A 26,173-nucleotide genomic window follows, 5' to 3' on the forward strand; every position below is an offset into this window, starting at 1 on the left:
GGTCGTTGTACTGTGAAAGTAGGAGCTTCATTGCAGTTATATATTATAACTTAAAGTGTCTCAGAGAAATAAACCCTCAGTTCATAGACCTGAACATCTTTAAATGACCAAGATGTGGTTACTTGCATGTTGCAAGTTTGTAGAAGCCAAGCCTTCAGATGTATCTGGTTGTAGAGTCCAGTTTCACCCACGTTGTCGGGGGAGCATGTTTTTTGTTCTTAAGAAAATCATTTCTGGCAGCTTATCTTTCAAGGGTTGGACAACGTGAAGGGAAAATTAAGTCGTGGTTTTAGACCAGTTTTGTGGAAGGAAGTGTTTGTTCTCGTCCGACCCTAAAGTGTGAATACGTGTGACTGCTTGACATGGATCCAGCGTGTCCTTAAGCAACTAGAAATGTCATGTTACAGATGTTCGTGGTGTGTATCGAAACCCTTTTGGAGGGTAGGCTTGGAAACCCTGTCCAGGCTCACAGCCTTGTGAGCAGGTCCCGCCAGTGGGCATGCGCCACTGGCACAGAGGTTCCTGGCAGCGCGCCCCCAAGGGGACAGAGGTGCCCGCAGAACACTGCTGCTGGACTGCATTTTCTGGGTGTGTGGCAGGTGTTTCCTCAAAGATACTCAGTGTGAGTCTTGAAGAAAGCAATGGACAGTATTTGTTACTGATGAAAAAATGCCAGCTTAAGTGAAGATTAGAATTTTGAAAAGCTTTTATCTGCCACCATGAGCTTGATTGTCCCAGTAAGGAAAAACATTTCAGGAGATGGACGCTGGCATTAGCAGGTGTGTCTCATACTGGCTAATGAGATATGCCAGTCTGTGGACTCTGCACATGTGCACATGGGCACAAGATGCACTCTGAGTGCCTTAACAGTTTTATATAGTTAGGCTGTAAGCCTAGGAACGTGTGCAGAGTACGGATGTGGCTTCAGGTTCCTGTCACAACCGCTTTTTGGGGAAGTGCAGTTTGTCAAGGTTTACTGTAGTATGAGGGAATGTCCGCAATTCTGAAAGTCTTTCTCAGGTTTAATTTTGGAAATACACATTCCACATGAGCAAATGCTCTTTGGGGTCCTCAAGTTTTAGGGATATCACCGGGCCTCGACAACAAAAAGTCGGAGTGGAGAGCTGCCTGGGAGGTGGGCTTCCGCCTGTCCTTGGGTGCTGATGGGTGCCTTCAGCACCCCTAGGGGGGCCTGGGGAACCCACGGTTTCTCACTGGTATTTGCACGTCTACTTAGTACGAAATGGAGCCGTTTTCAGCTGAGAGGACGTTTGCACTTAGGAACTTTAAGATTGTACATTTCAGGGTATCCAGTGTTTGCCTCTGGGTTTCTCTGTCCCAGTTTTAGGAGTGCCTACTGTCCTTTTCCTCTCTGGAGTCGTCGTTGCTGGTGCAGTGTGACCACTGTTTGGTGACCTGCTGTTGGATGTGGACCTACTTTAAGTTGTGTTAGGAACATAACAGTTTCTTTTTAACTTGCCTTGATCTTAGAGGTTTTGTTTTTTTTTATCTTGATAGACTTTTTTGTTTCATGACCTGAAGTTTTATGTTTGAATTTGTGAAGAAATCATGAAATTGATTTTGCAAGTATAAAATCAAGAAAAATGAATCAAATTGTCTAAAATTATATTATGTTTTGAGTTAAGTATTTCACTCCACTTAACAGAAATAACTGGATTTTCCTTTTTTGATTTTTCAGAACTCAAATCCAAAGGCATGATTTTTTTAGATTAGCATAAATTTTTAAAACTTTTTTTTCCTGAGAATGTCCTAATTTCTTTATTTTTTTCATTGTTGTGAAATATAAAAGTAAGAATTATTTCAAGTACTTTCTGAGAAGTTTCTCATTTTGAAATGGGTTTACCACTTGAAAGAGATGCAGTGGCCATGGTGTTGGGGATGGAGGGTGGCCAGAGTGAGATGGGCTCTGTCCCTTTAAAAGGAGGTGGGATGGAATGTTTGTCCTGAGGTCACTAAGGAGACCACAGTTAACAAGGGAGGCAGTTGGAGTGAGGCGAGGAAGAGGTGAGGTGAGGAGAGGCGCAGGCAGGGGTCTTGGGTATAGAATGTGAAATGTGTTAAAATGTTAATACTGAGAATTTACCTAGAAACAGAAATGTGTTTGTGGAGCATTTAGGTATGATGATTGAATGAGGAGACAGGAGGAGAAATGTTCATTAAATGCATAAATACACAAAGATAAGCTGTACCACAGGGATGTCCAATAATTATTAGTCTTCTGAAATCTTTATTAGATTTTTTAACTAAAATGACGACATAGCTACAGTGTTAAGAATTTGTAAATAATTGCTTTCACATATAATTTTCTTGTTCATCTTTTCATATTTTGTTCCTGATTCTCCCTCTGGTTTTTATTGGCCTGGGTCCATCAGAAGTAGGGTTGTAATTAGGAAGCAGCTGATACCAGTGACTGATTTTGAAATCCTCCCGCCCACTGAGGCCTCTGCACTCGACCACCAGCTCCCTCTCCACCAGGGTGCCAACCATGGCCTGTCCCAGCCCTGCTTTCATCGTGTAGTCAAAGTATGCATCTTCCCTTTTTAAAAAAAGTCCTTGCAGGGGAGCCATATCTGTGGACTGGGTGGATGTCTTTGTAGGTCACATAATGTAGACTTAAGAGATTGCTTGGAAAGTTTTGTGCCTTTTTTTCCCTTAAATGTGATTTTAGTTCTGGTTGCTTTAGATCTTTAAAATGTTTTTTTGTTTGTTTGTTTTAGGAGCTTACTCCGTGGACACAGTCTCAAGATAATTTGCCTTGTGATCTGTGAACAGTGGCTGACGACAGCAGCATTGGGGGCCTGGTGCTTTCCTTGTGCCACAAGGTTGTAACGGCCCTGTTTGTGCTGGGTTTAGGAAGTCGGGAGAAGTGCCCATGCTTCTGTGTGGGGCAGGTAACAACGGCAGTAGTGTTGACATCTTACTGACCAGAGATGTACTGATGCGTCTTTTGTTATCCAAATGTTGTTTACCAGGGACATTTCAGTCTTACATAACAAATTATTGGCCACAGTTTTGTTTTTGCAAAACTCCCACAGTTGATAATATGTTAAATGCCAACAACACAATTTTAAGTTTTGATGTCATGTTTTTATTTCAAAAGTGGCATTATATATGTATAAAAACTGGTGTACCATTAATATTTGTTGGAAATATTCTAAACTTTAGCCCAAGAGTGTCTAATCAATCATTAGATTGAGTGTTCCTTTAGTTTACAATGACGTGTATTCTTGCTGGTGAGGGCTGTATCTTGTAGAGGAAAGTCCTTCCTGCAGAAAGCCTTGGGTGACCAGGACAGTGGTGTGGCCCTTGAGGGCACAATGTCACAGGGTGGCTGCTGATGTCACAGAGCATGGGCCAAGGCCCAGAGTGGGGAACTGCAGGTCTGGATGGGGGATGGGAGGTGACACCACTTGGTGGGAACCAAACAGAGAGTTCCGTGGTGTGTGACTTTGAATTTTGTGTGTTTTCTGTTTGAAGGTTTTCATTCTGTACGAGTCCTCCCCCTGGGATGGAACGTGGCATAAAATCTGAGTTGTCATTAGCATTTAAATGTAATTGAAGCCTGTACAGCTTGGGGAAAAAATTCTTAAGGTATATACTGTATTTTTTCAGGCTTTTTTCATTTGAAATAAGAACAAAGTTTTCACAAACTGGAGCCTTTAATAATCTCTTAGAAGAGAGAAGAAATAGATGCACGAGGTGCCATCTGGCTGAGTGTCCCTGCTGCGGACCTGAGAGCAGAGCTGGGTGACCCCTGTTGTGTCGACACAGTCTCGGCTTTAGGATCTGGGTGGGTTCAGTGGGGCTGGGTGTTCAGGGTGCAAACGAGCCCATCTCCACCCTTCCCCTGCTGGATGGTGGACATCTTACACTCTGGGGCTCCAGAGTTCTGGGCCTGGAGCCAGCCAGGTGGGAGGTGGGCCCATGTCTCCCTGTGGGGAGCCAGAGAGCCCCTGCTGCCCTATCCTGCCCCGTCCTGGCAGCACCACTGCCCAATTCCTCATTCTCCGTGACTTCTGGTATACATGCTTATCCTCAGCAGTCAGGAGACATGTTCATAGATGTAGTTTGCTCGCTGGGTTTTCCTCCTGAGCATGGGGTTCGTCACTGAATCCTCCTGCACTGTAGAAGCATTTTTGCTTTCTTTAGGTCGGGTTCTCCCATGTGTGAGGGAGTGCCCCCTGTGCTTGCTCGTAGCTGATGGGTGTCAGGCCCGGACTGCAGCCCTGGCTGATGCCTGACATGGCCTGGTTGTGTTTCCTTGTCAGGTATGGATGACAAGGGTGACCCGAGTGGTGAGGAGGCGCCCAAAGCCATCAAGCCCACCAGCAAGGAGTTCCGGAAGACTTGGGGCTTCCGGAGGACCACCATTGCTAAGCGCGAGGGTGCCGGGGATGCGGAGGTGGACACCCTGGAGCCGTCGCCCCGGCAGCAGCAGAGCCCATCCCTGCGGCGCAGTGGGCGGCAGCCAAAGCGCACTGAGCGGGTGGAGGAGTTTCTGACCACTGTGCGGCGCCGTGGCCGTCGGAGTGCCCCCGTGTCCCTGGAGGACTCTGGGGAGCCAGCGTCCTGTCCAGCGACAGACGCGGAGACTGCCTCTGAGGGCAGTGTGGAGAGCGCCTCAGACGGGAAGAGTGGGCCCAGGTCCAGCTCCACGGGTGCTAAGCAGCGGCTGGCCTCCTCGGCAAAGGCCAGAGAGGGCGAGGACGAGGACGACACGTCCGACAGCGACAGCGACGGACTGACCTTGAAGGAACTCCAGAACCGCCTGCGGAAGAAGCGTGAGCAGGAGCCCGCGGACCGGCCCACGAGGGGCATCCAGAACCGCCTGCGGAGGAAGCGGCGGGAGGAGGACCCGGCTGAGACCGTGGACGTCCAGGCAGGGGATGTGATGGAGGGCTCACTGCCTGCCTCACGGGAGCCTGAGGGCGACCTGGGGGCTGCGGCCCAGGCAGTGAAAGAGGACAGAGAGGGCCGGCAGGATGGGAGAGTGGCCCCAGGAGGGAGAGCCGAGGAAGCCACAGACTCGATCCGGCACAAGCCGGAGTGTGAGGTGTACGACCCCAGCGCCCTGTACTGCCTGTGCCGCCAGCCTCACAACAACAGGTGGGTCGTGGGGGATGGTTGGGGGCAGAGCCAGGGAAACTGCCGGAGACTTCACTGTTCTCTTAAGAGAGTCTTAAGCTGGCCTGAATGAGTGACTTGTTTGTCGGGAAAGATGAGCAAGTCATTGTCAGAAAGAAACCAGTGGAGTGTGTGGGCACTACCCAGAACCATGCCCTTGTCAGGTGGTGGCTGGTGTGGGGTGTTGGCTGCCTGGTCACAGCATGGCAGTGAATGGGTGCGATGGCTTGCACCAGAGTGGGTCTGCTGCCCAAGAGAGCCCTCAGGACGCTGCTCAGACTGGCTGTGACTGGGGCACAGTGTGGACATTGGGTAGTTGCAGGGGTAAAGGAGTGGCTGCCGTTCTCTGGACAGGCATTTGCAGTCCAGGGCAGGATGCCCTCGAAGAAAAGGATGATGTAATTTCGTAATGTACAGTGGTAATAGAACTGAGAGAAGGGCACACTGACATTCTTTATGCTCCATGTTTCTGTAATTTTTTTTAAAAACAGTGAGTTTGACTTATTGATATTTTTAAAATTGAGTTTGTCTCTCCCTTTTCATTCCTGATACCATTGGCTTCCCTGGTGGCTCAGGCAGTAAAGAATTTGCCTGCAATGTGGGAAACCTGGGTTCAATCCCTGGGTTGGGAAGATCCCCTGGAGGAGAGAATGGCAACCCACTCCAGTATCCTTGCCTAGGCAATCCCATGGACAGAGGAGCTTGGCAGACTACAGTCCACGGGGTCGTGAAGAGTTGGACACAACTGAGTGACTAACACATTGACCGTTGTTTTATTTCAGGTTTATGATTTGCTGTGACCGATGTGAAGAATGGTTTCATGGTGACTGTGTGGGCATTTCTGAGGCTCGAGGGCGCCTCTTGGAGAGGAATGGGGAAGACTACATCTGCCCCAACTGCACGATCCTGCAGGTGCAGGATGAGGCCAGCTCAGAAGCCACAGACATGCAGGACACGAGGTCAGGACCCCTGGGTGCCGACAGCACGGACTTCACCAGTATAGGAACCGTGGAGCAGAAGTCAAGTGAAGACCAGGGAATTAAGGGTAGAATTGAAAAAGCTGCAAACCCAAGTGGCAAGAAGAAACTCAAGATATTCCAGCCCGTAAGTACTTATTTCCTGAGGCCAACAATAGAGGTGACTGTAAGCCCTCAACTGCCTTTGGCAGAAACATCAAGGTCGGAAGCGTCTGTCTTCTGAGATAAGTTAGGTTTTCCCTGCAGTGACTGGCATAGGGCTGGACTCTGTGGGCTCTTGGGTCCATGCACCTGCTCAGGGCCAGCATGGCCTGGTCTGTTTTTTGATGTTGTTAATAACTGTGTCTGTCTCCTGTGCTGTGATTACTGATTTAACGTATTTCATAATTTTTTAAAAAATTACTCTTTAGTGTTCTCACGACCAGCATCCTGAGCTTAAAGTTCAAGTGCACGTATTAAGAAAATTACTTTCGAGTCACAGGAGCACGTGTGCACCTGTATCACCTGCCCTGTCTTGAGAAAACCAGTAGTCTCATCCCCACCTCAAGGCAAGATGCCAAGGCCACCCAGAGTGGCGGCACAGCTCCTCAGGGTGACAAGGTGACTGTGCCTGATACACCCTCTGTGATGGTGTTCCCCACTCGCCGGTGTTTGTGCAGCTCTTTTTTCCTCCTTTCCCAGCTCTTTTCACACATGTCTTGTCCAGGGGTTGTGGTTTCCGTGCATCTTGAGAACTGTCTCAGGTGCTCACGAGTGTCACACTCAGTGTGTTTTCACCCCAAGCCTTCCTTGAATTGGGGGCCCACCCCACCACCATGGCCCATCTCTTGTAGGTGTTGTAGATGCAGGCGTCCTGTGGTGGGGTCCTGTGGTGGCCATGTCAGCACCCTTGCCATCACCCCCTTGCAGTGAGTTAGCTTTGAGGCCTGGACCCTGTCCTGGGGGTGTGAAGAGGCACTAAGTGGAAATATGAGAATAACTGGTAATTAAGGAAAACATAACAGAAATGGAAATCAGCGGGAAGCATCATCTTCCTGCTGTGTTTAAGACTGCACATAAGCTTAAGTGTTTTTTCTGGGTAAAACTTGGATTCTATGGAGGAAAGTCAGTTAAGTACATTATTTGAGGAAAAAGATTTTGCTCAAGTGCATTTCATGTATATGTCACATACATTATTAGTCTTGACCATTAAAATGTGCTTTAGTAATCATGGCCACAAGCAGCTGTGTTCAGCCCTTGTCATATTCCAGATTGCTGCTGGATAACAGGTGACCAGAACTTAGCGACTTAGACAATACACATCCATTAACCCAGAAACCCAGGCCTAGCTGAGCCAGGCCCTTGGTTCTGGGTCTTATAAGACTGCTCTCTGTGTGTCAGTGGGGCTAGGGTCTCATCAGTCTCGGCTAGGGTAAAATGCATATGAAGTATGTTCCTGGCAGTTTCTGTGGCATGCTTATACTGGACCTGTTGTTTCTGAGATCCGTGTGTAATTGGGTGTTCTGGCTGTTGCCTGAGGTCCTTGACTGCAGAGCCCAGGCCTGGGCAGCTTCCCATCAGAGCCAGCAATGGAGTGTTCACTCTTCTGGAGGCTCAGTTCCTCTTTTGAGGGTTTTTACCTGATAAGTCAAACCTTTGGACTAACTCAAAAGCCTCTTACCTGGTATCTTAATTAAATTGGCAAAATCCATGCCCATACGGTCAATGACAGAACCTAATTCTGGTGTGAAATCCCGCTGTGTTGAGAAGTGTGCAGCAGAAGTCCTCTCAGAGTTCTGCCCACTGTGCGGGGCGTGAAAGGTGGTTGAAAACGTGATGCCTTACTCAGGGGAGGGAGGGTTTATGTGTTTTGAATAAACAGATACATTTTTATGCATAATCATTCATACATGATTAAAGGTGTTAATCTCGGTACCATAAATAGTGACCTTACAGAGCATGGTGCCTGCCCCAGCGGGGGACTACATTGAACCCGTGTCTGGTCTTGCAGGTCGTGGAAGCGCCTGGTGCTGCCAAGTGCATCGGCCCTGGGTGCTCAAGCGTGGCACAACCTGACTCGGTCTACTGCAGCAACGACTGCATCCTGAAGCACGCTGCGGCCACCATGCGCTTCCTGAGTGCAGGGAAGGAGCAGAAACCCAAAGCAAAAGAAAAGCTGAAGACAAAGCCAGAAAAAATCGTTCTTCAAAAATGTAGCGTTCAAGTAAGTTGACCAAGACCGGCCATTTGCGTAGTTGAAACCAAAATTGCCTGGAGGTGCCAGGCTTGGTGGGTTGATTGAAAGAGAGGAAGGTACACAGGCCCAGAGGGGCCAAGACGCCTGCACGCTGCCCTCCGCCTTCCCCACCAGTGTTCTGGTCAGAATTACGAAGAGGCACGTGTTCTCATGTTTTCTTCTCCTGCCTCTAGCTGAGGGACTAACAGAAACACGGAAGCCAGTGGCTGCATGGAGTAGTTCACCCCTCAGATCAGCCCTCCGGGGAGCGAGTGGTCCCTGTGGGAGTCTAGGCAGCGGGGTTTGGAAGCGGGCCCTGAGGGTGCCCACATTGAGTGTTTGGGGGGGTGCAGGGGTACGCCTGTCCTCTCCACATGCTGTTAAGTCCACAGCCCCTGTCTGGGCAGTGTTGCTTGGGTGCATTTTCAAACGGGGGCACTGCCTGCTGTGCTCGAGCTTCATTTCACTGCTTCGCTCCAAAGCCCCTCATTGTCCTGTCAGCCTGGCCCCTCAGCAGGATGTTAGGGCGGTGGCCGATGCAGCTCATGGGCTGGGGTGACCCAGGAGCTGAGTGTGTCCTGACCTGCGCTGCTGAGTAAAACAACCGCAGGCTAACTTCGGTGATCTCCCTAGTGATTGGGGCTTTACTGATTATCCAGGCAGGCATTAAAATCTCTTCTGTGCACAAGAGACTGGCTTCAGACAAGAAGGAAAACGCGGTGAAGAAGGCAGCAGTGGCCCCTCCCAGGAACGAGGTCCTCACTAAGGAGCCAGTCTGTGAGAGCAGCACGCCGTCCTGGGCCAGCGACCACAATTACAATGCAGTAAAGCCAGAACAGACTGCTGCCCCCTGGCCGCCACTGTTGTATAAATGTATGTATCACCCAGGGGGAGCTCTGGACCCTTCCTGGTCTTTCTGGACGGCCGTGCACTCAGGCCTGTTCAGAGCTAGGAGTTCTAGCCATGTGTGGTGCTGCACCTGCAGAGATCGGAGCCCTTGCCCGAGGCCAGGAGGCCTCCTGAGCCTGGCGCACCCTTCCTTAGTCTGTTGGGACTTCCTGTCAGTGTTTCCAAAAAGCTGTACCAGCTCATGGCTGAATGTTCACCTCTGACCATTGATGTCTTTAATCACTTTCTTTATTATTAGGCTCTGGTAAGTATGTGTAGTGTCTTCAACAGAACCTGATGGTGGGGCACTCAGCCCACCCCCAAGGTCCGCCGGAGTCTGCCACGGTGCCACCACCGCCGGGAGCTCTCCACATGGGGCTGTGCCATGCAGCCTGCTCCCTACACACGTGACCCTCTCTTCTCTGTATGTTGTGGGAATCTCTTACTGCACAGTAGTGATGTAGCTGATTTTCAGCTGAAGTATGATTTTTAGGAGTTAAATTATTTTTGACCAAACTGGGATTTTTTTCACGTCCAATTCACATACTACACATGACATAAATACACATGCCAGTCCTGAAGGCCCTGGCCCACTTCCTGTGCTGGAAGGTAAGTGAGCAAGACATCTCTGCGCTGAGCAGCACCCAGACCAGGAGTCCCGCCCCGCCCTCCTCCCCCGCTTCCTGGGAATGGGCTTGGATGGGTCAGACAGACTCATGCAGTCCCAGAGGAGACTGTGCAGCTTGACTCTCCTCTGTTCTTGTTTCTCAGCCTCGTTCTCCAAAATTAAATTTTGGACGCTTAAATTGCTCCAGGGCACATTGTATTCTGTGATTGAGATTATTTTGTGCTCAGGTTTAATTTATGCTCTTAAACTCTTGCAACTTTTTTGAAAGCACCAAAAGGTTAAGTGGTCCTAAATTTCCAGATTACAGGCGAGTGCTGCCTCCCTTCAGCCCAATCTTAAGCTAGTCCCCCAAAGGGGGACCTCCTGGCTATAATGTGGCTAGGAAACTGCATAACTAGATGCGTTTTTGAGAATGTAAATGACCCAAGACCTAAGAAATGAAGTTGCAAGTAAACTGCAAAGTGATACTACGTGTATGTATGTATATTTATATATATATATATATATATTTATTTTCGGATATTAGGAGTGAGTGGTTAAATATTAACCAGATGCTGTATTAAAATGAGTTTCAGTACACCTCAGATTGTTTGAACTAAGAACTTCGTGCTAACAGCGTGTCAAATTTCCATCAAGTTATAGCACCTCAACACAGTAGAGGCACACCTCTACACAGCAGCGCTTTACAGGGCTTATGATTGGACCTAACTGTAACCGTCGCCCGGCCATGAGCGGGCGGGGACAGCCTCTGGGATCCTGTGCTAACTGCTCTCGGTTGGTTGGTGTAGGCATGTGGCAGAATAAAAGGAAGACTGGGATGTAGCCACAAACTTGGGTGATTGATTACTCTCCAATTTCCTTCTCTGTCGACCAGAATCCCCCAGGCTCTGAGCTAGGAGTCAGCTGTAGGGTGCTCCACAAGTTAGGAAAGTTGACAGACAGGAGGGGTGGGCACTTGTCCCCCAACTCTTTATTCTGGGTTTTTGGTGGAAGACTGGGGTGGAGGGGTGGGGAGGTGGGGAGATCGGCCCGCGAGGAGGCAGTGACTGCTCACAGGCGGGGTTTTCTCTTCCCTCTGCCCTGCCTTTTCTCTCTGCACATCAGCTCCTCACTGACTTTCCCAGCACATTTACGGCTCAGAACCACGTGGATGGATAGCCACAACTTCAAGCCTGCATAAGGCTAGTTTTTGAGCTAGTTGAGCTAGTTGCTTCTGATGATTTTTTGTTATCCCAGAAATGTCATCTTCCCAAAAGATGATTGGGAGGAGCGTTAAAGGGCGCTGGTAAACACCCGACTTCGCCTCGGTGAGTAGCAGCTATGCCTCTGCCTCTTCCCCAAACCACCACCTGACAGGGCGGGGGCTGCGGACCTTCCCCAGGGCCCTGCACACACACTCAGCAGGACCCTTACCTGCCACCCGAGCCTCAGGTGTGACTTTTCTCTGGGTGCAGGTGATGCCAGGACAGTCATCAGGAGGGGGCGTTGTCCACATGGCCCTGGGTCCAGGTCAAGTCTTGGGTAGACGTTGGGAGGTCAGCGTGCTGCCCCGGCGGTGCTCTGGACGCTCCTCTCCCAGGCTGGCCCTGGCCTGAGGTTGCGGGTGAGGGGCAGCCCTTGCTGTGCATGAGGGCTCTGACCTACTGCCCCCGTGGACATAGAGCCCTTCACATCCTTGGGGTGATGGGAGTAACATATACTTGCTCTCTGATATTTATTTATATTGTTTTTCAGAGTTTCTGTACAGTTTAGCTTAGGGAAATAGTTGCCGTTTTATTTCTCCCCCAAATTATGATGTATGTTCCTGTTTTCATAGTTCTGCAATTCATTTTTCCTCTCCATCTCCTCCTCTTCACTTCTCAGTACTATCCAGGCACAAAGAGGGCTGAAGTGTTTTTTCTGAAGTGTCCCTGGTTTGTTAGAACTTGAAAGTGGGACTCTGACAGACTCAGAACATTTCCCCATATTTTAGGCTCCCTCCATGGCCCCGAGGTGATTTGAACAAACACGGGATTTGAACAAAATTTTGAATGAAAAATGAAATTCCTGCAGTGTCCTTTAGCTTTGAGAATTAAAATGGGAACCCCTGGCAGAACCTGTGCGCCAGGTCCAGTGATGCTGAGCAGCCTACTGGGACACAAGCGTGGCCCCCGTGAGCCACATGTCCAGTCTCCCAAGTTGCGGCTCCGTGGGCTCCGGGACCCAGGGACGTGGTTTCACAGGGGCGACACCTGTCACAGGCTGTGAGAGGAGAAGAGCAGTCAGTAGCGATGGCCCCCTCGGAGAGACATGTTTTATCAGCTGCATGAGCCATTTTTATCCGTCTCTTCCAGGATAGTGGCAAAAAAAAAAGTGTTTGGTGACAAACTAGCTTTGCACATCTGCATCTCTCCCCCCACTTGGAGTCAGAACCTGTTCTCATACAGAGTTCACCAAGATGGCTGTTTTTTGTTACCCATACAGCTGGAATGTTTTTGGATGTCATTGACATTATCTGGTATTTTTAAGTATTTTACTTCTCACAAGTGTTTGATTTTTTAATAGCCAGCTGTTCAGAAACAGTGCAGGGAAGGTTTTGCATGCACAGGTGTTTTCTCTGACTGGCCCTCAGGTGTGCCCAGGCTGCCCCCCCATAGTTCTGGTGTTTCACCGGGGGCGTGGGGTAGAAGCTTCCAGCAGGACCGGTCTTGCTCACCATGCCTGCTCTTCTGTGGCCTGCGTGTGGCCTGTGGGGCTCTGTGTCTCCTGTGACACATGCAGACAAGCCCTGAGGCAGAGTCCTGAGGTGGCATCGAGTCCACAAGGCCTCTGAAGACGCAGCTGTACACCCTCCCCTGTGGTTCATGGGGCTCGGGTGTGTTTGAACGGTTAACACCCTCGATGTTTGTTGCACATCACTGTGCACATAGTTATAGTCTTTCTTCTGAAAGTTAAAGAAGTTAACCTAAGAAGATCGATAAAGTTTTCCACTTTAAATTTATGTAAACGAAGCTTGGGGCGTTGCCGTGCACCGGGAGGCATCAACAGGACAAACAGCAAGGTAACTGCCGCTTAACCCTCCGGGTCAGCAGGTGCCTTGGGCCACAGGCTCCACTGAGCACCACCCTTGGGGACTAGAGGCCTGCAGGGTGGGGGCAGTAAGCGTCCAACCTGCCCCTGGCTCCATCACGGTTCTTAAAGTTGTAGATGATTTAGGCACAGACGAGTGAAAACTGAACCTCATTAAAGTGGTAGGAGTGCCTGGCGGCAGGGTCAGAACTCAGGATATGCAGCAGCTCTGCTCCTGGTGGGGTCTCGGGGCAGGGGTCACCCCCATCACTAGCCATGCAGACAGGACACGGGAACACTGCCTCCCATGGCCTCCGTCCCATGTCATCCTGGTGATTCCTGTTGAAGGGGTGACTTTGACCGTTTCTTTCATACATTACCAACCCATTATGGATCATTCAGTATTTTATTTTCAAAATGCTGTATGTGAAACTATTAAAACAGGAAGGGTTGTTTGCCTCTGAACGTGTACTCGGTTTTTTGCAAATTTATTATGGATAGTTCTCTGCACCTCTCTAGGTGTAAGTCACTCAAATACTGGATATCAGTAAGAAAAAAGTCCATCTGGACAAGCTTTGGCCCCAAAGCAGAACAGTTAGGCTATGCACCCACATACAGACCCCTGCTGTGAGAGCGCAGGGCCAGAGCTCAGGCCTCCCGAGTTTTCTCTGTACCACCGCCCCCCCCTCCCCGCAATGTAAGCATTACTACTACTACAGGAGAAATTCACTGAAGAATAATTAAGCAAAGGTACAAAAGCAAAATGGTGTTTTTCACACCAGGAGGAGTCAAAAAGTTGAGAGGCAGCATCATACATGGCCAGGCTGAGCTGAAAATAGAGCTGCTGATAACGGTGTGCAGAGTCCATCCCCCAGAGCTACTGTGGCCTCTGAGCCCTAGCTGGTCGGTTCCCTTACCCGATCCTTGGGCAGTAGCTGCCTTGTCTGGGCAGGTTTGTAGCCACGTGGGAATGGGCAAGGGGGGAAAGGGAGGGGGTCCTCTACTCACACCATGCGGTGAGTCTTGCTTGGCGCCTGGTCACACCAGAAGCTCTGATTCCTTTGACATTTACAGCCCGTGCTTCGTAAGAAGTGTCCCCCAGCCTGTGCTTCCCCTGTACCCCGCTTTCATTGTTACTCTAAGCCTCGTATCTAGGGGCTTTTAGGGTAAATTGGCACCTCGTTTGGGCAGGATGAAAGGCATAAAGCCATGGCCGTCCCTCAGGGTTTCTCGCCGGGCCCTGTGAGGAGCCACCCTGCAACAGCCTTGACTGGGCGTGGGCAGCCCGTCGCTGCTGCCTCGTCCTGCTGCAGCTGCACAGCACTGACTGCCCGTGGAGGGCGGCCCTCCACGCCGCTGTCCTCCCGTCCCCACCGAGGCCCACCAGTGCCACCCAGTGGCCAGCGAAGCTGTAGCGCCACAGCTGCCTCACCGAGTGACAAGGCCTCCGGTTTCATGCTGATTGGGAAATTAGCCAATTAGAATGTTGCTGGTCCCTGAACGCACCGGCCTGCCTGGTTCCTACCGGGCTTCACCACAAACAACTCATTTCCAGTACAAACCAATGGCCGGACCCAGCAGAAACGACGTCATCTGGGGCAGTGACCAGGCCACCGGGCAGCTTTTCCTCCTGTAGCTGCTCCCCAAGAAAACACCTAGCCTGGAACTCGGGCCACTTTTTGCCACAGGCAGGACCCCAGGATGACCCAGACTAGGCACACAGTCCTGGGGGAGGGGGCTGTGTTCTTCCAACTTGCAGGCTGGTAGTCTCCCCTGCTTCCTGACAGCACTGGGGGGGGTCTGCCGTCTCTGGAGCCACGATGCCCTGGGGGTGCTGCTTTCCTTCCCTTCTGTGAAGGTGCACACACGGTAACAGGAGTTTGGGTGAAGAGTCAGCGGTGCAATTTAAGCTCTACACAGAAATGAGTGTGTCATTGTCACACTCCAGTGCTGTGTGGTGTCCTGCCATTTCGGCAGCAACCAGCCCACATGTGATGATGGGGCCAGACGGACAAGGGGGACAGAAACAACTAGCTGTTAAGGTCCACTAGTGTCCATATTTTTGCCAGTTTCTTAATTTACACTAGTCACACCTACTTACATACTCTGAGATGCAGGGAAGGCAGGATGAAAGGTGACTTTAAAAAGCCAGAAGCAACTAGTTTTCCAAGAAAGCAGAAGGCTGGTTCAGGAAAGCTGTCCCCTAATTCTCAGGTGATGTTCACTTACTGCACCTGCTCCTGCTCCTGGACAGCAGATCGCTCACTTCAGTCACCTGGACTGGGAATGGCCCAGAAATAAGCCTCTGGCTTGTGTTTCCGAGTGAGAGTGCACCAGTGAGACAGCACAAGCGTGGGTCTTAGGGAGTGAAGGATGTGAAGTTAACAGGAATTGTCACCTGAAACAATGTAGGTGCCACGTGGCAGGATTTGAGACCCCATCACAGGTGCCTCACTGAGGATTCTGGAAGCACTTTAGGCTACCATTTTGCAGTTGTTTAAAAATGTTAAAAATAATCTCAGTGGAGGTTGTAAAACAGTGACTGGGCTGGTTTTAGGTCTGGATTTTAATCCTGACAGGCTGGTTCCTTCATCCCCTGCTGGTGGTCACATCTGGGACTGCATCCTGCTGCACTCTGTTCTTTTCCCCCAAGAAGAGGGCCTCCACCCATCTCATTTAACCTAAACTCTAGCAGTCCGCACATTAGGTACTGCAGACCCTCTTAGCCAAGTCAGCTGGTGAAGAAAAGTTTCCATGTACTGAGGTGTGGCAACTCCCTTAGGGACGTGAACTTGAGCTGACGAAATAATACGTACAGAAATGTAATTTTTCATTTTAGTTACTGTGAGGTTCCCAGTTTTTACTGTATGAACTGATTTGCTGATGGGATGTGGGTATTGGCCAGCGGGGCGGACGTAGAGCATGAGTGAGCCCTCCACGGGAAGTGGGTGGTCTTGGGAAAGCCTAGACAGCATCACGTGGGGGTGCCAGCAGACACGGGACTAGTGGTTGGGACACCATGGATGAGGGGCATGGATCAGGCTTTGTGAGATGGAAATGGGAGACTGGAAGTCAAGATTGTTGCTTGATGACAATGAACTGCCTCTAACCCGACTCTTAATTAAAAGTGTTGGGTGTGCATAGTAGCCCTGTTTCAAACTTGGTTAAAAAGTAATTTCCTTTAAACTATGAAGTGGAAAAAACTTGCAGTCCCTGGGCTTTTAGCACCCTGTCTGCCCTGGCACTGCCAGTGTTGGAGGCAGGGCACTTCTGGAGGGCAGCGCTCTGACCCTGTGCCAGGATGGCCCTGTGTGATATTGGCCGTGAATGCCTTGGGGCTGTTGTGGGGTCAAGCCTTAGCTGCAGATAGGGTCTCACTTTCCTCACTGGACTTTCCCTGGGTCTCCCTAGGACAGTTTTAAGAAGCACCAGGGGGTGACAGATTGGTGGCTCTAATCTCTGGGTAAAGTGGGAAGGTTGCTGGAACATCTTGAAGTCTCCCATTTAGGTGCTGGGGGCTCACCGTGCCGTGGGTGTTTAAGTCTGCACCTGGGCAGGCAGCCTCTCCATCGGTCCCATGTGAGATGACCACCTGCCCCAGCTGGTGTCCCCATGCTGTCCCAGCTCGCACCCTGGACCCGCCTGTTCCCCCATCCTGCCCATCTGGGTCCAACCATTCTGGGCAAGTGGACCGGAGCGGGGCTGTCTGGGAGTGGGCCGTAGAACCCAGACTGTTTGTAAAAAAAAAAAACCGTCAGTGACGGCTCGTTTTAGGTCTGGATTTTAATCTTGACAGGCTGATTCTGAGAATGACCTGCTTTGCTTACCTGCAGGTGCAGCTCTCTCGGTCTGATACAGGGTTAGGTATACTCTGTCAGCATGAAGTACTGGCATAAAGATTTCCGTTTTAGTTTTTGACTGCATCCCTGTCTGGGTTAAAAGCTCGAACCTACTGTCTTAGCCAGTAACAAGCTGCAGCTGGAGGCATGTGAATGGGAATGTGTTGTGGCCCTGCCACCCAGCTCCTGGCATAAAAGTAGCTGGCCTCCTCCATGTTGCAGTCTTCTCCCAGAATCCTGTGTCTCATTAATCTTACCATGTCCAATTGACTTTCTGAAAGAATGGTGAACACCTGTGAGCCCCTTACCCCTGGGATGGACTCTTGCTAGTACTTTCACAGCCTTGTGGTGTTGGGGAGGCGGTGGTGGGCAGTGAATATGCATTTAAAGAGTGTGTCTGCTGCATTCTGGAAAGGTTTTCTAAGTTCATGTTTACCAAAAATTGCACTGGAGTTCTCCATGAGAGTGGTCTTTGAAATTATACCTTTTCTTGATAAAGTGAAATTTGCCCTTCAATTTTCAAGTTATGTTAGCGGTTTAAATTTAGCCTTTAACAGCTTACTGGATTATTGGTTTTTTAATTAATAATAAAGCGTTTGTCCTCAAAGTATATAGTCGCTATCAGAATTGTTGCTGGTAGTCCTTTTTACACTCCGTTTGTGAATTCAACAGTTACTTTAAAAGTTCTCTTTAAGTCCGTCTCACAGAGTAATGCCTGGTTAGCTCTGCTGGTTTCTGGTGCACATGCTGTGTGGGCCCCCCACGCCCCCACCTCACTAAGCGGGTCTCTCTCCTTTGCAGCCGTGAAGGAGGACAGACGCATGGAGGACAAGACGGCTGTGGTGGTGGCGAAGAAGTTGGCTCCTCCAGGCTCCTCGGGGGCCGGCAGACAACCTCCGGGCAGAAATCTCCTTCCAAAGAAATCCCCTTCTTTTGCAAACACAGCGGTGGCCAAGCCCACTGTCAGAAAGTCGCCCTCAGGCTTCAAGGGCACCATCCCTAAGAGGCCATGGTTCTCGTCCACCACCTCCCCCTCAGGCAGCGCTCCCCCTGCCAAGCAGGCAGGGCTGGTGACTGCTGCTGCCACGTCTGCTTCCAGAAAGTTCCCCAGCTCTGCTGCTTCTGTGGGAGCTGTCAGGAAGCCTGGGAGCACCTCCGTTCCCCTGGCCTCTCCAGCGCCAGGACGCCTGGGCCCCGTGAGCCCAGCCTCATCCCAGCCAAATTCACAAATTCGGCAGAACATAAGACGCTCCTTGAAGGAGATCTTGTGGAAAAGGTGCGGTTTCACTATTTCTTATCTGTTAAAACGGATGGCTTTCCCCATAAAAAGTGGCAGTTTCATGGTAGCCCCACTGTTCAAAGGAAAAAGTCACACGTGGGACTTCCCTGGTGGTCCAGTGGTTAAGACTCCTCGCTTCCTCAGAGGAGTTTGGGTTCAATCCCCGATCGGTGAACTAAGATCCCACATGGCACATGGCACAGCCCAGAAAATAAAGTCACTTGTGAGTGCAGCAGTTGATGTGGGGCTTTTTTCATTCCTTCTAGGGTCAATGACAGTGATGACTTAATTATGACAGAAAATGAAGTAGGGAAAATCGCACTGCTCATCGAGAAGGAGATGTTTAACTTGTTCCGAGTCACGGACAATCGGTACAAGAGCAAGTACCGCAGCCTCATGTTCAACCTCAAGGACCCCAAAAACCAGGTGTGTGCCAGACCCTTAGGAGTGGGACAGCCCTGGCCAGGTGCTGCCCCAGGCCTGTGGTCAGGACACTCGGTCCCCGCAGTGGCTGTGCGTGAATGCTGTGCACTGTCCTCATGGGGCCGGGCACTTGCCTGGCCAGGCTCCTGCCTGCCTGCGCTACCTCTTAACTCCGTACCTTCTTCAGTCGACTGTTTTCTGTGAGGTGATCTCTAGCAGGGTTGGTGCAGCAGGCCATCAAATCGGCTGCCCACCTCGGGGCCCCTGTTGTCTGGGCCCTCAACTGGCCTCGGGGAAGGAACTTAACCTTGCTGTGGTCTCCACATCGTTTCTTCTTAGAATCAGACCTACAGAGGTTTTGAAGGCATGAATGAGACCTGTTTGTTTATAGGGACTTTTCCATCGAGTTCTGCGTGAAGAAATCTCATTGGCAAAACTGGTGAGAATGAAACCAGAAGAACTGGTCTCCAAAGAGCTCTCTGTGTGGAGAGAGCGAACGACAAAGCCTGTGAGTACTGGCAGAAGCGGTGGCTGGAGGCCCAGAAGTGAACTAATAGCCTTTTGGTGCAGGTGAGTCCTCTTGGGGAAGAAGGGCTAAGGCTTTATGTCTTTCTCATTTTAGGTGATGGAGTCCAGAACGAAATTGCACAATGAGACTAAGAAGCCTGCCATTAAACAGGAAGCTGTTCCCGACATGGAAGACTCTCCACCAGTGTCAGACTCTGACGTGAGCACCTGCACCTTTGGGGCTTCCAGATATCGCTGGGTGTTTGAGTTATTGGGAGGACACTGACCTTAAGCAAGTGTGTGGAGTTCTACTGCTCCTCAAGTTCTTGTGTCCAGTGGTCCTGTTCTCTTTCTTCAGTGATCCTTAGTCATGTGGGGTGCTTTCTCATGGTGCTGTTCATTTGGGGATGGGTTGGAAAAGAAGTGACCCCTCTGCCACTTGATGTGTGTTAGGAACAGCAAGAGTCGGTGCGGGCGGCCCCTGAGCGGAGTGCAGCGCCGCTGCCGGGTGTCTTCAGCAGCATGCTGCAGGACACGACCAGCCAGCACCGGGCGCACCTCTTTGACCTGAACTGCAAGATCTGCACTGGTGAGCAGGCCTGGGGACACTGGAGGCCTCTTCCTGACCTTGGGCTCAAGCCAAGTCAGATAGTCAGGAGCTGGAGTACGCCCTGCCTTCAGAGTGCCACTTCTTAAAGCTGGGGTCGTCCATCTGCTCACGGGCAGGCTTCGTCCTCCACCATGTGGGATTTCTCACGCAGGCCTTCCTCTTGTTCTCCAGGTCAGGTTCCATCCTCGGAAGATGAACCAGCTCCGAAAAAACAGAAGTTATCAGCTTCTGTCAAGAAGGAGGAGTCCAAGTCCAAGCGCGACAGCCCCCCACCTGAGCCAGTTCTCAGCGAGGCAGATGACACGGCACCCGAAACCCCGCCTGAAAATGCCTCAGAGCCAGACCTGGAAAGTGCAGCTCACACTCACTTGGAGGGGAAGTACCTCCCAGTGCCTCTGGAGGACAACCAGCCTGAGCCCCCAGCCCTGGAAGGTCTGCCCTGCCCCACCCCTGGTGGTGGCAGTGTGCTCACCATGGTCACGATGTCCGGCCGGGACCCCAGGACTGCACTGGGCGGGCCGAGCACGGCCACAGCTTCTGCAGCAACCCACCTGGAGGGCACCACCCCAGCAGAGCCCCGACAAGATGTACCAAAGCCAGTGCCACCCTCCGTGACGGTGCCCAAGTCCATCCTGGCCAAGCCGTCCGCGTCCCCCGAGCCCAGATACCTCCTGTCCGTGCCGCCGTCCCCAAGCATCAGGTGCAGCCTCTGCGTCCTTCCTTTCCAGTGAACAGGGAGAGCAGTGATGAGTGATTCAGTCATTCAGCTCTGAAATCCACCCAGAAATGCAGCTCTCTTCAGTTTTCTGTTTCATAAAAAGGCATTTTTTAAAGCTTCGGTTTTAGGGTGACTGGTTATCCTCTTAGAGATATAGATCTTAAAAACTAAATTTAGAGCCATCTGCTTTTGTTGCCTATACAGTATATATTTCTTTGACAAAATATATTTGGTGTCTCAGATGGTAAGAGTCTGGCTTCCCTGGTGGCTCAGACAGTAAAGAGTCTGCTGCAATGCAGGAGACTTGGGTTCGATACCTGGGTGGGGTAGATCCCCTGGAGAAGGAAATGGCAACCCACTCCAGTATTCTTACCTGGAAAATCCCATGGACAGAGGAGCCTGACAGGTAATCCTCTGTGGATTGCAAAGAGGTTGCAAAGAGTCAGACATGACTCTCACACAATTTAAGTAAATACTGGCAATTCTTTGGGCAGAGAGAGAAGGTTCACTTACTTTCTGTGGTTTTGTTTTGCAGCATCTCAGAGTCCCGGTCCCCTCCTGAAGGAGATACAACCCTCTTCTTGTCTCGACTCAGCACCATTTGGAAAGGATTTATTAACATGCAAAGTGTAGCCAAGTTTGTCACTAAGGCGTATCCTGTCTCTGGATGTTTTGATTATCTCAGTGAGGTTAGAACCGAGAGAGAGAGAAGTGTGAGAGTGTGTGTGTGCGCACACACGCATGTACACACCTGTTTTTCAAGGAACTCTGATCCCGCACTGGAGTCAGATGTGAACCAAGAGAGAAGTGTGTATGTGTGTGTGTGTGTGTGCGTGCATGCGTGTGTGTGCACAGGCGTGAGCATACCTGTTTTCCAAGGCACTCTGATCATGCACTGGAGTCAGAAGTGTGACCGTCTTCCTCTTGAGTGTCTGGATGCACAAGCTCCTCTAGAGGCAAAATAGGGGCTGTTTGTACTGGGCTGAGTCTGAGATTATGCAGTTCACACAGTGGTGGGAATCCAGACCCTTCATCTTCCCTGAAAAAGCTGAAGTTCCTCTTCCTCCTCCCTCTGCTCCACTGGAGCTTGTACAGGACCCGGGTGGGTGTATGTGTGCCCAGCCGCATGTGTGCAGGGGCACACACACAGCACCATTGTTTTTCAAAATTAATGAAACAGCACTAGCATTTTAGACTCAGCCAAGAGTGCTCAGGCACTTCTGAATCACACCTGATTGTTGCTGTTTGTTCTTAAAAGAGAACATTAAAATGCTTTGCTGTCACCCTAGTTAGTAGACGGTTGTCCTTGTACCATCCTTGGGGTTGGTCATTCATGATCCTGGATGTTAGTTAACTGAGCAGCGTTTGACTGTGTAATCGCTACTTTGTTTGGAATAGTTGTGATTTTCTTGTGAATCTGGTGTCTGGGGTCTCTCTGTGACCACCAGGGTTTTACTGGCCACTTACTCAGAGTCTGTTCCGTTTAGGACCTGCCCGACACGATTCACATTGGCGGGAGGATTGCTCCAAAGACCGTTTGGGATTACATCGGCAAGCTCAAATCCTCAGTGTCCAAGGTACCTGCCTGCAGCCTGGTCGCTGTGCCCGAGAAAGGAGGGGTTTGTTAGTACTTGAAATGTCTCAGTTTGTGAGATGTTTCCAGGTGAATGTTTCAAATCCAGCTGACAGCTGGCCGCCCTGTGAGGGTGTTTGGGGAGCATGGCGGTGGAAGCTTTGTGATGTGTGTGCAGCTGAGTCGGTCAGAAACATGGGTGCTTTGCTTCCTTACTGTTGAGCTGCTGGAGTGGGCAGCAGTGGGGGGCCAGCAGAGATGTGGACTCAGCTATGAATCTGCATGTGTGCTGCTCTTTGGTGGAGGGGCTCTGGATTTGTTGAGGTCACAGAGGGTGATGACCCTGGTCCAGTTCAGCCCTTGGGTTTCAGAGCTGCAGACAACTCATCACACGCTTCGTGGTTTCTTAGCTCTGTGTCAGATACTGGCCCTACACGCAGATGAACCCTTTGGTTCAAAAACCCCATGAGGTGAGATCTGTGTCGAGATCCCCCTGGGACTATAAATAGAAATAATTTTAAAGAGGCTCCTCCGAGACCAAGATGGAATCCAGCAGTCTTGAGTCTCGGGCCTGTGCTCCTTCACCGCCCTGTTTTTCTCACGTGTTGGGCAGCAGGACTGGGCACTGCTTCCCTCGCAGCTGCTCCTAAGGCTCAGCAGCTTTTCCGAGCAGCTACAGACCCATGCTCCCGTCCTGTCTGTCCAGGAGCTCTGTCTGATCCGCTTCCACCCCGCGACCGAGGAAGAGGAGGTGGCCTACATCTCACTCTACTCCTACTTCAGCAGCCGCGACCGCTTCGGCGTTGTGGCCAACAACAGCCGGCACGTCAAGGACCTCTACCTGATCCCACTCAGCGCCACTGACCCCATCCCCTCCAAACTGCTGCCCTTTGAGGGGCCAGGTAAGCACCAGCCTTCAGACCCCAAACATCCCCTCCCGCCGACGCCAAGCCTCCCCTAGACCTGCCTCGGCAGCGGAACTTGGAGCAGAGCTGAAGCAGCTTGGGCTGCAGAACTTCCAGGATAGAGGAGGGGGCACTGGAGGTACCCTGTCAAGGCGTAAATTGTCTTAAAGAGTTTTGTGCAGAGGGCCAAGCCTGCAGTGTCCACCTAGAGCCTGCCTGGCCCCAGGTAAGCAGGTGTTGACATGCAGGAGCAGGGGCAGAGCAGGGTGGGCTGAGGTCTGGCCTTTTGGTCCTGCCTTCCTCCGGACGTCAGCCGGGCTGTTCCCCCTTGTCTTGGAGATTCATTTCAAGGAGTTGCAAGAAATGGCAGTGAAATAGGAAATGGCTATAGAAATAGGCACTTTGAAACCTGCTGCTTGAGTTTTACCTTCAGTGGGCCTCTTTCTGCTTGCTCCTTCCTAACAGAGTTCTGCGTGAAAGCGTGACTTACACACTGATTTCTTGTGGAGGGGCCAAGGTGGTTCCAAGGGGGATGTGGTCTCTGAGGGCTCTCTAAACCCTGAGAGGTTGATGTGACTTAAGTTTCACAGAAAGATGCCCCCGTGGGAGCATCCCCTTGGCCATGAAGCCCCCAAGACTGATAGCCCCTCAGAGATGCCGAGTCCACCACGTGTTCAGGGCTCTTGAAGTACTTTACTTCAGGGGTTGTGGCTGCACCTGGCATCTTTAGGGGCCCCCTGCACCTGGCATCTCCGTGTCCATGGCCATGCTCCTGCCACAGCCACATGCACACCTGTGTCCACCTGTGCTGTCTGGGCCCCTGCAGGGCCGCTCACCCCTGGTGGGCTCTGCAGCTGTGCCCCCAGAGTCCTGTCAGCCCCCACAACCACTGGTTTGTGCTCTTAGAACTACACACAGACTGTCTCAATGCCAAACACGTGTCAGAAGCCAAGTGCTTTGGGGGGCCGTTGGCCTTCCTTGTGCTAAAGTGGTGCTGCCTGATGGGTGGCAGGGAGGGCTGTGGCCAAAGTTCTTGGCAGGCAGCTCCCGAGGCTCTGGCCAGTCCCCGGACACCGTGTTCCAGATGCTGCAGTGACGGTCGTGAAGCCAACTACCCGACACCGTGAGGAGCCCCTGGTCAGTCCTGAGGGCGGTGGCCTTTATGGGGCCTAGTGCAAGCATAGACAGGGATAGGCATACACTGAGTGCTTGTCCAGTGGGGCAGGGAGACCGTTCCAGCCTTGTCGGAGCCCCTCTTGTAGCTCTACCTGCAGACTCCATGGCTCCGTCCCAGAGTATCTTGTCACATGAGCCAGGGACTAGCCAGGCTTGGGGCCACGGGACAGTCCCCGGGAGAGCAGAGGTGGATGAGTCAGGCGTGGGGATGCAGTAGGGAGGGAGTGGCCGGGGGGCCACCAAGGAGACTTCCCCAGTGAAGCCCAGACAGGAGCTGACACTGCCGTGCTGGGCATTCCGGGTGACACGGCCATAAGGAGGGCTGGGTGGGAGTGCTTGCCTTAACCGCCAAGTGACCACATGGGTGACTAACAGGGAGGACATCACTCCTACCCCCACATTCCCGAGGCTGAGACTCCTGAAGGAGCGCCCCACAGCTCCTGTGGCAGATTTTCACCCACAGTAGAGAGAAGACGTTTCAAGACTTTTTGATTGAAGGGCTTCTAAGTCTGAGCTTGTTTAACTTGGTATATGTGTTTTTAATTCTCCTGGGATGTTCATCTGACAATGGTATCTGTGTGTCTTCTGTCCACTTGCACGTCGGCCACACTCCTCCCTGAGCCACTTCACACACTTAAATCATGATGCGGTGCAAGTGCTCGCAGGCAGGTCCCAGGCTCGTGGCGTGTGCAGTGTCTGCCAGGTGGGTAGGGTGCTCTGCTGTCTCTGCACCATGTTGATGGCACAGGCCTAGCCTGAGGGGCGTCATGTCCCTCAAAGCAGCCAGCCCAGCTGAGCACCCGCACTACCTGGGGGTGTTGCTGCCTGAGGTCACCAGACTGGGGAGTGTGGAGCCAGGGTCTGCCCCGGCCCTGCCTCCGTCCTGAGGCCTCACTGGGGCACAGAGCTTTGAGCAGCCCGCAGGCCGGCTGCCGGAGCTGTAGGTGGAGAGTGACCCACTCAGCATGACTTGGTCTCTGGAAAAAGTTACCGGTGACCCTCACCACTGAACTTAGGAGCCAGTGGGTTTTCACTGTGTGGCTCACACCCAAGAAGCAGGTGGAGACAAGGCTTTGAACCCGTGTCCAGAACTGGGGAGGCCTGCACCTTCTGCCTGCTCTCAGCGTCCTCTCCACCCTGCACTGTGGGGATGGTGGACCTGGAGGGGTCTCCACGCAGAGCCCACAGCCCAGCCACCTGCACGGCGTCCAAGCACACCCTGAGCCTGCTCCACCTCCAGGACCTTCTGTCCTGTGTGCTCTCAGACTTGTCTCAGAGAGGCCAGGCCGTCGTCATGTCACACGCCGCCCCGAGTGTTATTTCGGGGGACACCTGGGAGGCCTGCGTCCCTCTGACCCAGCCGACAGTACTCATGGCCCAGCTTGCCGCCCCTCATGTTGGGACAAGGCTCCACTGCTGGGACGCGGGGTCTCAGCCAGGGCTCCCCAGCCACACTGAGCAGAGGACAGGGTCATACCTTCTAAGGTGTGGCAAGGAGAAGGCCGCTTTCTTAGCAGATGGGGTCAATCCGTGGTGTTTTCTGTCTTCACTCCTAATTGTCTCCTGAGTTAGCTGAAAGTGCCCACGACTTACAGTGTTGTCAGGTAAGCATGTCTTGAGTGTCTGCTTGTGTGTGTGCGTGCACGCCTAGTTGTGCGCTTCCGAAACCGTGCGGAGATACCGTTATCAGAGTCACAGTCATGCCATGAGGAATGTGTTTCTCTCTCCTTTGAAACCAATAAAAAATATTTCATGGAAACTGGTCATTGTTTGTCTGAGTTTGAACCGTCTGCTAGGCCTTGGTCCCTGTCTAGGTGCACCGTGACTGAGGACTATCTGCCTGCTTTGCCTACGCCGACCCTGCGAGCTTCTGGCTGTGCGGGCGGCACTGCACGGGCTCCTGGTCGCGGACGGACAGCACTCTGCTCACTGGGACCACAGGTCTTAGGGACCCAGCATGGGAGGTCTGCTGGGGAGTGAGCGTGTGGGGTCAGGCAGGGCTTCTCCACCCAAACACTAAGGGCGGTAGCTGTTAACACCAACACAATTTCTGTTCCTGCAGGTGTGAACATTTTGTCTTGTCAGACTCAGGCCATAAGAAGGTTTTCACTTTAAATAATGAATAGTGGAGCATGCCAGGTAGACTTAGGGGTGGGAGCATCATGATGATGTGGTTAAGGAGGCTGCTGTCTGCTGGTTTATTGATTAAAGCTAAACCTCACCCTCCAAGTGCCACATCTGA

General features: G+C 51.6%; 1 protein-coding gene across 10 annotated transcripts in view; it reads left to right on the forward strand.

The window, feature by feature from the left end:
• Nucleotides 1-26,173, forward strand: part of DIDO1 (death inducer-obliterator 1) — a 50,501-nt gene that overhangs the window by 16,678 nt on the left and 7,650 nt on the right. For 3 of the 10 annotated variants that reach the window (XM_070381440.1, XM_070381438.1, XM_070381439.1), the window contains exons 2-16: nt 2,739-2,843; nt 3,499-3,612; nt 4,290-5,127; nt 5,928-6,249; nt 8,113-8,325; nt 8,997-9,210; nt 17,542-18,016; nt 18,286-18,445; nt 18,834-18,950; nt 19,065-19,169; nt 19,403-19,538; nt 19,731-20,259; nt 20,813-20,966; nt 21,765-21,854; nt 22,557-22,752. In XM_070381440.1, the coding sequence (XP_070237541.1) occupies nt 4,292-5,127; nt 5,928-6,249; nt 8,113-8,325; nt 8,997-9,210; nt 17,542-18,016; nt 18,286-18,445; nt 18,834-18,950; nt 19,065-19,169; nt 19,403-19,538; nt 19,731-20,259; nt 20,813-20,966; nt 21,765-21,854; nt 22,557-22,752 (3,547 nt within the window). In that variant the 5' untranslated portion in view covers nt 2,739-2,843; nt 3,499-3,612; nt 4,290-4,291. Of the gene's footprint in view, nt 1-2,389; nt 2,545-2,738; nt 2,913-3,498; nt 3,613-3,633; nt 3,812-4,289; nt 5,128-5,927; nt 6,250-8,112; nt 8,326-8,996; nt 9,211-17,541; nt 18,017-18,285; nt 18,446-18,833; nt 18,951-19,064; nt 19,170-19,402; nt 19,539-19,730; nt 20,260-20,812; nt 20,967-21,764; nt 21,855-22,556; nt 22,753-26,173 lie in introns of those variants that run through there. The other 7 variants (XM_070381435.1, XM_070381434.1, XM_070381433.1 and 4 more) reach the window with 5 other exon arrangements.

Source organism: Bos mutus, chromosome 13, assembly GCF_027580195.1.
Source record: "Bos mutus isolate GX-2022 chromosome 13, NWIPB_WYAK_1.1, whole genome shotgun sequence".
Lineage (NCBI taxonomy): Eukaryota > Metazoa > Chordata > Mammalia > Artiodactyla > Bovidae > Bos > Bos mutus.